Source organism: Lagopus muta, chromosome 10 (genome assembly GCF_023343835.1).
Source record: "Lagopus muta isolate bLagMut1 chromosome 10, bLagMut1 primary, whole genome shotgun sequence".
Classification (NCBI taxonomy): domain Eukaryota; kingdom Metazoa; phylum Chordata; class Aves; order Galliformes; family Phasianidae; genus Lagopus; species Lagopus muta.
The window spans coordinates 13,425,031-13,438,046 of record NC_064442.1 but is presented as its reverse complement, the minus strand read 5'-3'; the positions used below and the strand labels follow the sequence as shown (position 1 = coordinate 13,438,046).

Below are 13,016 nucleotides of genomic sequence, written 5' to 3'. Positions count from 1 at the left end.
GTAAATGGGGATTATATTGTCAACTTTATAAGGCAGCTTTTGTCTATGTTACAGTGGATATGGTGGAAGGCAGCCTTCTATTCATGACTTGAAACACAACTTGAATGATTTCAGTATCTAAACCACTCCTGATCAAACAGTTTTATAATCTAGTGCAAGAAAGATGTAAACTGCTATTTTCATTAAAATGTTTTGGAGGCTGCTTTCTTTAACAGTTAAGGTTTCACTGGGACTTCATTTTCTGTAATTAAATCCTGTATGCTGTAAATGTATCCCTGAGTTCATACTGTAAAATACAAAACTAGTTGCATATTTCCTCAAATCAGCAGTAGACAGGAAAGCCCGTTCAGAACTTCAGGGAAATGAAGTTTGTCATTTAATTCTCTGTTTAATTCTGTGTGGTCTTGGAGGAACTCCACAACTGAGAACAGAAAGTAAAAGATTTTGAAGTTCTGCGTCAAGTCTGCTGAACTAACAGTCCATTGCAGATTGTGTATTGTTTGAGAACCTGGTTTGTTTGGGCTTTTTTCATATCGTGGCCAATATGATAATGAAGGTTTACTTGGCAGTTTTCACAGGATCTGTGTGACAGACTGCCTATTAAAAAACAACAACTCAACAACAAGCCTTAATACAGATTTCCCTGTCTGCTTAAATTTGATCTTTTGTTCTGACACTATTGCTCTTGCTAGTGTTGGTCAGACCTTGTGGCTGTTGTAGGTCTGAATTTTCATCATTTTCAAGGAAATCTTGGTGTCATGTCCTTGCCCCAGACCTGGTACCTTGCCCTAAACCTAGTATCCATTATGTACTTAACCTGAATACTCCACAGGTTGTACTGTTTGCTGACAGATAGAAGCAGAAAATGTGATCAGGAGTCCTTTATGTCATTTATGTCAGTTAGTGCCCTTTTTTTTTTTTTTTTAATAAAAATTGTTTCAATTCATTTGAGAATCTGTAGTTGTATGTATCATTACTAACTTAAATCTTTCTGCCATTTAGTTAAATAAGAATGAAATTTTAAAATCTTGCCCTTGGTTTTAGTACTATTATTACTGTCATCTCAACGTTGTGTCAGAATGTACCAAAATAGAGATTGGAAAACCAAAAACTTTTAACAACAGGGAGGAAGAGAAATGAAGTTTTTGTTCTACCTGAGGATTTTCTTTAGTTAGAAAACTGATCCTCTATTTCAGTTATGCCTTTACTGGTGGAAAATAGGCTGCTTGTGTTTTTCAGTTGAACGTGACTGGAAGCAGCCCTTCTGATGGTAAAGCATGTGTTTTCTCATGATCCATTTTCAGGGCTGTGGTGTAGGGGTAAGCCAAGGCTGTACTTCCCAAAGCCATTAAAAGCACCGCAAGAACGTGGGTCAGACTTCTGTCTCCCAGTCATCTGACACAGTGTAGTTCCTGTCTAGCTTCTTCAGCAAGGAACTTCTGCAGGGGATGGTGGAAATAACATGTCTTGGAAGATGAACAGAGAACAGTGCCTTTCCAGTTCAGGGAGTAACTCAGCATTGAAATAAGAAAGCTTTGTGTGCAACTTTCTCTGTAAACAAGACTTACTCCCAAACTCTAAATAACCTTACCTCCTCTTTTTAGCAGAGAGGATTCAAATCTGTCATTTGAGTTTGTTTTTCCCAGCACGTACAAAACCTTGGCAATTGCTCTTGCAGAATGTTTAATGTACATTTATTAAAATAATTTTAATGGTTATACTTTTGAAATGTTTCTTACCAGATACGACTTTTTGAGGTGGGAAATATTTCCTTGAATTGCAGCCGGTCAGTACTGGCAATGTGTTAAGGTATTTCCTGACTTCTTTGGGAAACAAGATGCAGTAGGAAGACTACTTAGCTGGTGTAATTCACTGGGAGCAATTTTTTCTAGTACTGTTCTGTCAGCTGTCAATGCCAGAGAGTATGAATAGAAGTGTGCTGATAACATAAAATGGCATTTTATGCTGATACAAAATATGCTGTATGGTCATTTTTCCATGTGATTTCTGTGGATTCCTGGAGGTGCCACTTGGAAGAATTGCTTTGAAGCTATGGTGGATTTGCACAGGTGAAGTGTGCTGGCAGCAAGGCAGTATTGTCCCTAACTCTAAGTCCTGTCCTTGTGTAATAGGCATTGTATAACATGCCCTTAGTGCAGGGATAAACGGTGATGTGAAAGCAGGCAATGAGAGTTATAGTTAGATTAAATGCTGGAGAATTTATTTTGAAATGAGAATAGAGATGGGAAGGGTCATATCTGTAATGCTTTGCTCTTGACAGCTCCGGTCCAGCGATAGCAGCCAGGGTACCCAAAGGTGCAGATCTCAGCAGTGACCAAGCAGTGCTGTTTGTTGGGATAGCAAGGCCAACGTTACACCAAATAGTTACTCAAATTCATGGAGGAATGAGGTGGCTTGTAGTAAGCATTCTGTCTCTCTTGGTTTCTCTGGCCTTGTGCTAGGACTAGCCATACTGGGAGGAATGTCATGAGACCACAGTTATAAAACAGTACTCATATGCTGTTAGAATTGGAAACATGGGAAGCTAATACGAAGAAAATACAAGAAAATAAATAAACTCATCTGAATAACTGTAATTCATGACTGCTTGTGTAAAATAGTGAAAGGACAAGTTATTTAGTAAGTGTACGATTTTTTTTTTTACAGTATTACTGTAGTTGTCCCGCTGAAGATACATGTTTCTTCTAATTTAAACTGTAATCCTTATTAGAATCAAAACTTGGGTGGAAATTGCCTTCCATGCAAAATTGAGATTTTGCTAACAACGCCTTTGGCAAACAGAAGTAAAAAGAAAAAGGCATAAAGTTTAGTGAAGAAAAAGTGATTTTGTTTTACATTAGGTTAGCTTGTATAAAAATCAGACTTTAAATACACTTTGAACTACAGTACTGTACTTGGACATCTTTATGAAAGATAAAGTTGATTTACTAGTATGGTAATGAAGAACGTGCAGCTGCAAGGTTTTAGTTGCTCTTAAGCTGCAATGTTAAGCATGCTTATTAAATCAGGCTATTTCCTACTGAGCAAAGTTTATAATTGCTGCAAATATTTTGTGCCTGGAAAAGGATCCAGTTTTCAAAAAATGTTTTGTTTCACCTAATTTATCATTAACCAGCTTTAGACAGCCACGTGATTTCTTTTAACACTTGTAAAAGTGTGGCTGGGGGGAATAAAGATTGGAAGAGTACTTTATTTGTTAATTAATTTGTCCTTTCAAGGTTATCATTGGGTCTAATGAATACAGTCTTTCAATATTTTTGACTATAAACCTATCTTGAGTTATTTTAACAGAACTGTAGTGCCTTTAGCTGCATGACAAGGATACAGTATTTAAATTTGTTTCATATTCCTCACATTTTAATGATTGAAGTGTGAAATTTAGAGCTTGATTATATATTGATAAAATAAAACTAACCTTGTCTTATCCAAACTATCTTTGATATATTTGATTCCAAATAATAATTTACCATTGAGTTACATTTCCTTAGTCTTGCTATTGGTTCAAGTGAGTCTGTAAAGATGCCCAAATAATAACTCTTGTTCTTACATCATACATTGTTCACTTCCTATTTTCTTTTGATATCCATAAGAAAACAATTTTAAGAAGCAGTCATAGTATTTTTGGTTTGTTAGGCTTTAGACTGTATCTTAGTCAGAACGATGGATGGAAAAAAGCTGCTGCTTAGATCTTAGAATGCTTCCTTCAGAAACTGTGAGCTTATTAGTTAAATACAAACTGAAAAAGTTGCTGTGATAAAGCTATATTTATTATATTATTTATATTTTAAAATATTTTATATTTTGACACGTGTGCATTTGAGTTTGAAACCTCAGCCTGGCTTTCCTCTTTGTAGAATATCCTCATAAATATGGACCACAAGGAGGATGTGCAGATCATTCAGTGTTTGAAAGAATGCAGAAGTACCAGATGACTGGTATAGAAGAACCCACAACAGAGGTACTACACAGGTTATAATCAATTATCCTGATCAGAAATGAGCGTAATAGTCTCTTGTTTCTTTACATGGTTCCTTTCCTACTTCTGGTCACTGGTGTCATTCCTCTGTGTTGCAAGGAACAACTGCACGAAAATGTCTAACCTGAAATATTCTAGTTGTTTCTTAAAATAATGTTTCCAGGTTCTTTTTCTTACTGCTTCCTCTGCTATGATGTGCTAGCTCCTCGTCTTGATGAGTTCCGTGTGGTCTCAGATTTTTTAGAAATTTCAGATGGATTTTTTAATTAAGCTTGTGAAGAGGAATTGCAGTTGAGAAGGAAGTTTCAAGGTCACTTGATCTGAAATGAGTATATTTGTCCTTGAGGAGCAGGAGTTTTCATATTTTTTGTGGGCCACTCTTGTAATGTGAGTGCTTCCAGTGATAAACGCCCATACGAGTAGGAGGGTCTTAGCAGTGCTGCAAGTTTGTAGGGGTTCAAGTACGCTGCAGGTTGCCTGTAATAAGAGGTCAGCGGTCTATGGAAGCATCTTGCTTACCTTTTTAAAGTCTTAGTTCTATGTTTGCCTTCAGTGTTGCACCACTTGTCACAAAATTGGGCGTTTTTTCAACAGTTTCCAACACTAAATTGAGTTCATTTGAGTTTTAACTGTGTTCTGAACATTTTGAACTTTTGCCATCGTTTTGTGATGTTCAAGATACGCTAACGTAATGATGCACGATGGTTAGTAAAAAATCAGCAATTTCAAGTATATTTAAATTGTAACTTCAGATGTTGAAGACATAATCGACAGTGCGATGCAGTTCAGTGCTAGTGGAAGTAATGTGCTTTCCCAGAAATGTGCTCCTAAAAATTTTGCAGTGTGTTATCGGACCAGCGAATGCCATAACACAGGTGTTAGCACATACAGCTATAAGTAATGGGCTTTATTTTGACTTTGTACTTCTGTTTGCTGAGGTAACCAAGTTAATGACAATATGAAGTAACCTGTGTTAGTGAGGATGCATTTAAATCCCACAGCAATATTTTTTTTTAATCTACAGTTTTTTCATCTTCAAAAAGAATTATGAAAAAGAAAAGTTTGCAAGATCACGTGGATGAGAAAAATGTATTTCAAATTGACTGCCTTGTGTAATAAAAAAGCCAAAATGCTTGAAAGGATTTGGCTGAATTGTCATTAAGACAGATGATGTACTTGAAGACTGCTCATAGTGTATACTCAGTTTAAATCAACTTTCATGAAACATTGTAAATTGAAGAAAACTAATGAAAATCTGTTCATGTTAGTAGTGTGTGTTTAGAAAAGAAACTATTGCTATGTTAAGATCATCTATTACATCTGCAAATTATTGCATTTGTTTCCCATGTGTGTGCAGAAGCCTTCTGAAGAGCCTGACAGCAATGGTCCTCAGCTTTTAAGAAAAAAACGTGCCACTCAAGCTGAAAAAAATACTTGTCAGCTGTATATTCAGACTGATCATCTGTTCTATAAGCACTATGGAACAAGGGAAGCTGTAATTGCACAGGTATTTCTAAGCCCTTTGTTTAAACAATCAGCTTTTATTTTGATTATTTCTGACTAATTTTAATTAAATGAGCAGTAATATACGCAATTAAGTTTCATTTGTTCCGTCACCCTGTCTTTGTTACAGGCACTCTGGCATTACTGATGCATTATTTCACTAAAAGTACTCAGTATGCTGGTGAAAAAGGTCACAGACACTTATGCTTACTTTAGTTAATAATTACAACTGCTGTTTGTTGAATAACCTAAACAAGGCTTGTCTGATTTTTATTTTATGTTTTTACTTCTTTTCTCTCCTCTCTTACTTAGACAAATACTTCCTGAAGACTTTTGTTCTGTTTGACAGCCTGCCAGGCTTTTCTGTTAACACTCATTTAGTCTTCTGTTTGAAATTTTAGCTCAAACTACTGTGAGTTAATAGCACTGAGTTCTGTTCCTGTATTGTGTCATATAATGGAAGGTCAGAAAAGCAGTGGTAACTAGAGGCAGATGCTTTTCATTTGTCAGTATAGCAGTAATTGGAAAACATTTTTTGTTCACCATTTATTGCTAAAAAATATATGTAGCTCCTTAATTATACTTCTCTTGAAGTAGAAAATTGCACTGCTGTTTACAAATGTCTTGCACTGTTTGTTCATTACACTATACATCTGTAATTGAGTTGAGTCACGTTCTCCAAAGCTCTGAAGTCGCCTTCAAGATCAGGACCTCAGTGAGTTAGTGTTTCTATTCTGTCGGAAAAGGTAATTGATAAGGGTTTTTTTTTGTTTTTTTTTCAGATCTGTTTTTCTACCAAAATTAAAAGAATAATGCTCTAAATTTTTTTTCCCCCCCAAAAAAGAAAGTACAATTTTAATTATAGTACCACTTATAGTAACAGTGAGCTGAATGAGTATCACAAATAGTTGCCTGAATTTCTAGTTAACATAATTATGTAAAAATAAAGGACTGCTAAAGATTTTGCTTTCACTTGTCGCGTTAATGTTGGAAATAAATCACTTCATAACCTCATATGTACAATATTTGCCATCAGTGTTTGCTTTTAAAAGGCCTGTTAGGAGTTACGCTGTGTAATAATGTTTATGTATAACAAAGTATAGGCTGTGCAGTTGCTGTTATTTAAGATGATCTATGGTGTACTGCACAGATCTTTGAACTGCAGGTGTTCTGTTTTGTTTGACAGATATCCAGCCATGTTAAAGCAATTGACACAATTTACCGCTCAACAGATTTCTCAGGAATCCGTAACATCAGCTTTATGGTGAAGCGAATAAGAGTAAGTAAGACTGGTAATACTTGCAGCTTCAGCTGCATTGCGTGTTAAAAAGACCTGTGGTGTTTTCAGGTCTGTTCACCTGTTACTGTTTACTGTCAGTGTTTAATATTGGGTGTCTTTGTTTGCTAATGACTTGCTACCCCCTTCATTTGATTTTGGTGTGCGTTGTCAGAAGCATGCTATGTCACTGTGAAGGTGTAGTCAGCTCACACCAAATCTACTTCTTCCGTTTCATTATATATGTGTTTTATTTATGTGTGTGTGTATATGTGTGTATATATATAATAATAAGAGGATAATTATAAACTTGCAGGTGTTGATAAAATGGAATAACAAATAAGGAGGATTTACTAGACAGATGTAATTCTTTACTTTTAGAACTTGTTTTTCCAAGCATTGGAATTGTAATATGTCATTACCTGTAAATCTTCAGCAACATCTTTAACTGTAATGTAACAAGATATTGACAGCAATAAGCCTCTTGGCTGATACTTACAAATTCAATTACAATGAATCACTTATAACAGTTTGTTTCAATTCACTTTTAGATTAACACAACTGTAGATGAGAAGGACTCTTCAAACCCCTTCAGATTTCCTAACATTGGTGTGGAAAAGTTTCTGGAACTGAACTCAGAACAGAATCATGATGATTATTGCTTGGCCTATGTATTTACAGACCGTGATTTTGATGATGGAGTCCTTGGTCTGGCTTGGGTTGGAGCCCCTTCAGGTAATTGAATCCAAACCTTCAACACTGTGATATTAAGGAAGCACTGTAGGTAGGTTCAAAGAAGAAAAGTAGGAACTTTCACATAAGCTGACAGGAAGCAGACTTTTCATAACCAGTATTTCACAATTTTGGTTTCATATGTTGTTTTTTTTTATAATAGAAGCAGGATATCTCACTTCAGTGAGTCTTCTTGTCTTCCTGATGAGCAATAAGGAAGAGCACATTTCTTTCAGTTGACAGAGGTGACATTGGATGGCATTTTATTTATGACAGATACAGATGACCAGCAAAGTGACAAAGGAGGCAGAAGCATTCCTGCTGCATGCAGGCAGAAAGCTCAGAACTATGCAGTTTTCATTTTTAGTAGAATAACACTGCAGGAACTTTAGGTTTTGTAAGTAAGACTGGAAATATTTTTGATACATAAGTAAAACCAGGGATATCTTGTTCTGGGAGTTAACAGAGTAATTGTGTAAGTGTTCTTGATCTGCTGCTCGTAGTTTCCATCTAGTCATGTATTTTGGGTCTTAGTATCTCTTGCTGTGTTTAAAAACTATATATAAAACAATGATTTTCATGTGTGCTGCATCTTGATGTTTTCCTGGGACGTATTTGTTTTATAAATTAATATGTTTGAAAGTTGTTACTCTTTTCAATTCAAAGAAATAAAAATTCTTTAGTTATAGCTCAGCACAAATTCAAAATTGTGTAAACTTCCACAAAAATTGAGAGCAGTCAGTCTTTTTCTATAGCTTAATTCTTGATTGCATGGCAGTTACTGAAGGGAGAAAAATAACAGGTCTGTGAGACTTTGCAGAAGACTGGATACTTCCATGGGAATATTATGAAAAGCTACAAATGGAATTTGAGTAATGGTGGAAGAAACATTATAGCAACATCTCACTAAAGTTTTAAATTATAACCTTCCTTTTTCTGCTGCTATACTTTCTTCTGAAACATGTTAGCTAAAGAGTACTGGATTTGTGTGACAAGTTTTGTGCTGTGACATCTGCTTTTCACTTCAGGAGAGTAAAATGCTCAAATGAGCATTCATAAAGTGTTCATAGTGGAGTAAGTATGTTAAGAGAACATGTGAGCAGTAATTCTAGTGATTGTGGAAGAGTCATAGGATGCGTGAAACGCAAGTTACTTTGTAAATAGGAAACTGGGTCTATGATGATTAATCTAGTGCATACAGTAGACAGGCATTGGGTGCATTGGGTGCATTGGAGTATGAATTCTGTAAGCCCTTTTTCCAAAAAGAAGATCTAACTGGCAGAAAACCAAGTTGTTTTGAGAGATTTTCAGATTTTCGTTCTTAATGCATGCACTGACATTGGGTAAATGGGATATTTCCCAAAAATAAAATTTTACTTCAGAAAGCAAGGGAATTCCTTGGGGAATGTTTTCTTGACGCTGCTTTTTAGGAGCAGAACAGCTGAATTTTAGAATGTTCACAGAATCGCAGAACAAACCTCAGTTACATAAAAATTTGAAGTCAAATAATAATTTCAAAACTTTTCAAAATGAAGTGTGATGCTCTTGAATATTGACCTTCCAAACAAGTCTGATTATCTCATGCATCAAAACCATTTTCGGCTTTAGATTTTACAGTGAAGAGAAGGAATTACTTCTGCTGACAAGGACACGTTGCTAATCTTAGGCATTTTTTTAGTAAATGTTTTTGCTGTGACAGAAGATCTTCCATGACTGCACTATTCATTATTTTTTATTTTTTTTTTACTTAGTAAAATCCAAATGAGATGTAGATTGAGTCTACCTGTGTTGGACATTGCCTACTACTTGTCAGGTTCTACAGCTATGATAAAACCAGGGCTCGTACATGCACTGAAAAGCCCAAAATAGATCTTGCTTAATAGCTATTCTAAAAAACCTAATTTCTTGTGTGAATGAACTCATTCAGTGCTGAGAGCATTAGCATGGATAAACTTAATCTCCTTTCAAAGTTTGGATTAGTATTAATTACACAGACCTACTCCTGGTTTGTGAGGATCCATCGAGGTAGCAAGCTGTTTCTTGTTCCAAGTATCAGATGAAAGTGACAGAGTGCTTCTTTTCTAGAGTGATCTTTATATTTTTGCCTAAATACAGGAAGCTCTGGTGGAATATGTGAAAAGAGCAAACTGTATTCTGATGGTAAGAAGAAGTCTTTGAACACTGGAATCATCACTGTTCAGAACTACGGCTCTCATGTTCCTCCCAAGGTTTCGCATATCACTTTTGCTCATGAGGTTGGACATAACTTTGGCTCACCTGTGAGTATTGCTTTTGATCTGCTGCTTTCAATCACTTTGAAATGCATCACTTTTGAGTGGAGTTTTTACCACTAATTATAAATAAGTAAAGTATGATCATGAGTGCATGGCTGTTGTGTACAAAAAGCAGGTTTCAGAAGTAAGTCTTCTTTCTACAACGTTGTGATTGTAATATCTTTCTTTTACAATATTGGTGCAAGGGTTGGTTTTGTGGATTCTTTCTACTAGGTCAGTGTCTTATAAAGAAACTATTACTTTTTCCTAAAACTTTGTTTTTTACTGGAGACTGCAGTCACCTAAGTCCTTTAGATGTATTTAGTTTTATACCACAGCAGAGGAAGAATCAATACAGAATGGAGATGATGCTTTATTCAACAAGAAAACAAAACTGTCTCCTTTTCTCATTCAATTATTTATACTTAGATTATTACTAAAAAGAAGAAAAATGTGAAGAGTATTGAGATACCTACAATGACATTTTAGAACAAAATTCTTCCTTCTGGAAGTAGGTAGTTAGATTTGCTTGTGACAAACCAAAAGCATGAGGCTTTTTTGGCTTTGCTGAAAATGAAAATAATTGGGTGGGGTGTTTTTAGTTTTTATTAAAACTGATGTAAGTTTTCTTCTCTGGAAAGTAAAATGAAATTAAGATGACAGAAATGAGTTCCTCAGAAGCAGATGCTTGCATATGAATACTTCATGTGCCTTGAGAAAAGTCACTAACACAACTGCTTTGAGTAGGAACGAATGTTTCAATTACAGTTGAAAATATGAGCATGTGAAACTGAAAAACTAGTCTCACTGAGTGAAATATCTCTTGGACTAACTTGGAAGGTGGTTCTTTCAATTTCTCTATGACTTCTGTTTTGATTCAAGAAAAAATGTAAAAGTGAACATTTGATTGTTCGAAACTGTAATAATTGATTCTCATGAGTGTGTTAAATATAGTGTTCACCTACTTTTGGAAACATAAGTTGTATTCCTGGAAAGCTGTGTGTGTCAGAGCAGCATTGAACTTCATCTTACACTTCACAGTTCATCTTTTTGTTAGTGTAAAGGCTAGTGTGCCGATCTGTGATGCATCATACTGGATATTAGACTTGTCACTAAAGACAGAAACAGATTTCTGCTCTATTCTAAAGTTCTCTTTGCTTCTTCCTCAAACCAAGAAAAAAGATGGGCTGCTGTTTCAGTTATCTCCTTCAGCTTTTCTTCCATCCAGTTCTTCACCTTTTTATGCTCATAAATCAGTCTCTTTAGAAGATGGAATTTTTTTTGTCAGTGTTCATTCTAGGACACGAATTTCCGGTATATGTTCTCAAAAATTCAAATCAATTAGCTTGAAAAACCAGATGCTTGTTACGGTTGTCAATGTAAACAATGTTCTGAGAAGCTGTAAGGAATAAAGTAGTGTTTTATGATTAACAAAGCCAAATTTCAGTTTTGTAAAGCTACCAAATCCAGATGTGTCATACATACATAGAAAAACAAGAAGAGAGAGCTGTCCTAATAGAAACACTTCAAATGTTTTGTTTTGCAGCATGATTCTGGGATGGAGTGTACTCCAGGGGAGTCCAAGAACTTGGGACAGAAAGAAAATGGGAATTACATCATGTATGCAAGAGCAACATCTGGGGACAAACTTAATAACAACAAGTTCTCACTCTGTAGTATTCGAAATATCAGCCAAGTTCTTGAGAAAAAGAGAAATAACTGCTTTGTTGGTACGTATACAGTCATCCTGAAAGCAGAACAGATAAGTTGTTAATTAGAATTCGTTTTGATGCTTTTTGTTTTGCTAATCACTTTCCTGGAAGATTCAGTTGAATTTGAGGTGTGTGTGAACTTGAGTGTTGTGTCAAGTTCTGAACTCCCCAGTACATGAAAGATGTACTGGATGTACTGGAGACAATCCAGCAAAGGTCCACAAAGATGGTTAAGAGACTGAAGTGTATGACATGTGAGGAGAGGCTGAGAGCCTGGAGACTCTGGAGAAAAGAAGGCTGTGAGGGGTGCTCCTGTCTGTCTGCATGCATCCCTAACAGGGTAGGTAACAAGGAGTGAAGGAAACAGAGCCAGACTTCTCTTAGTGGCACCCAATGAAAGGGCAGGAAAAAGTGATACAAATATAAACAGGATTTTCCATGTTTTAATGTGATGGTTTGTTTTTTTTGTGTGTGTGTATGGCTTTGTCTTGCTTGTACTGTGAGGGTGATTGAACACAGGAGCTGATTGCCCAGGAGGCTGTAGAGTCTGTCCTTAGAGATACTCCAATCTGTCTGGACGAAGCCCTTGGGAACCTACTGCATTTGACCTTGCTCTGAGTGGAATACTGGACAATACTGTCTCCAGAGATGCCTTCCTGCTTCGTCTGTTTCCTGATTGTTGGTGTTGTTCTGGGAGCATCGTGGTCAAATGCTAGAGAAATGTTAAAGGCTGCAGCCTCTCTGTTCTGTGAACTTGATGTAATAACTTTGTAGCTCTCTTCTCTTAGAAGTTTGGTGAGATTGTACAGCAAGTTGCTTTGGGTCTAGGAGTGAAGTGTTTCATCTCAGTATCATCAGCTTTTGCTTTAAGATTGTCAGGCTCTATGAAAGGGAAAAGATCCTATTGCCCTGGAGGCTTAGTGTAAAACTTTGTTCTTAGCACTCTAGACTTCTTATCTATGCAAGAAACTCCCACTGTTATCAGAAGAAACCTTATACCAAGAAGCTTAAATTGTACGAATGACTAATCTGAGCAGTGAGCAAGTAGTGCAGGTTGATTTACTAGTGTATGAAGTCCAGCATGAAGAGGTGCTTTCAGTCTCATCCAGGCGAATGCTTTCGCAAGTCAGTATTTCCTTATTTGTGCATTCTTTGTACTGCTTTTTACAAAAATGTACTGGTGTTTTTCAGAGTCTGGTCAACCTATCTGTGGTAATGGACTGGTAGAAGAAGGAGAGCAGTGTGATTGTGGGTACAGCGACCAGTGTAAAGATGAATGCTGTTACGATGCAAACCAATCAGATGATAAAAAATGCAAGCTAAAACCAGGCAAATCCTGCAGGTATTGTACTTATCTGTTACAGTATACTTGTAAATAAAATACTTTATGCAGGAGTGTGAAGTTCATCAGCACAAGTTTGGTGTGCAGTTCTTGGTGCCATACTGTAGCTTGCTTGTCTTGTTATTCAGATGACTATTCCGTGACATACTAAGTTTATGCCTAGAGAATTTTATCAATGCTG

The 13,016-nt window shown here is 36.2% G+C and overlaps 1 protein-coding gene across 1 annotated transcript in view; it reads left to right on the top strand.

Annotated features, from left to right (window-relative positions):
• ADAM10 (ADAM metallopeptidase domain 10) overlaps window positions 1–13,016 on the top strand; it is a 41,429-nt gene that overhangs the window by 22,109 nt on the left and 6,304 nt on the right. Inside the window, exons 5-11 of the mRNA XM_048955771.1 lie at window positions 3,876–3,979; window positions 5,355–5,504; window positions 6,687–6,779; window positions 7,328–7,511; window positions 9,624–9,787; window positions 11,328–11,511; window positions 12,685–12,835. Coding sequence (XP_048811728.1) covers window positions 3,876–3,979; window positions 5,355–5,504; window positions 6,687–6,779; window positions 7,328–7,511; window positions 9,624–9,787; window positions 11,328–11,511; window positions 12,685–12,835 — 1,030 coding nt within the window. The remainder of the gene's footprint in view (window positions 1–3,875; window positions 3,980–5,354; window positions 5,505–6,686; window positions 6,780–7,327; window positions 7,512–9,623; window positions 9,788–11,327; window positions 11,512–12,684; window positions 12,836–13,016) is intronic.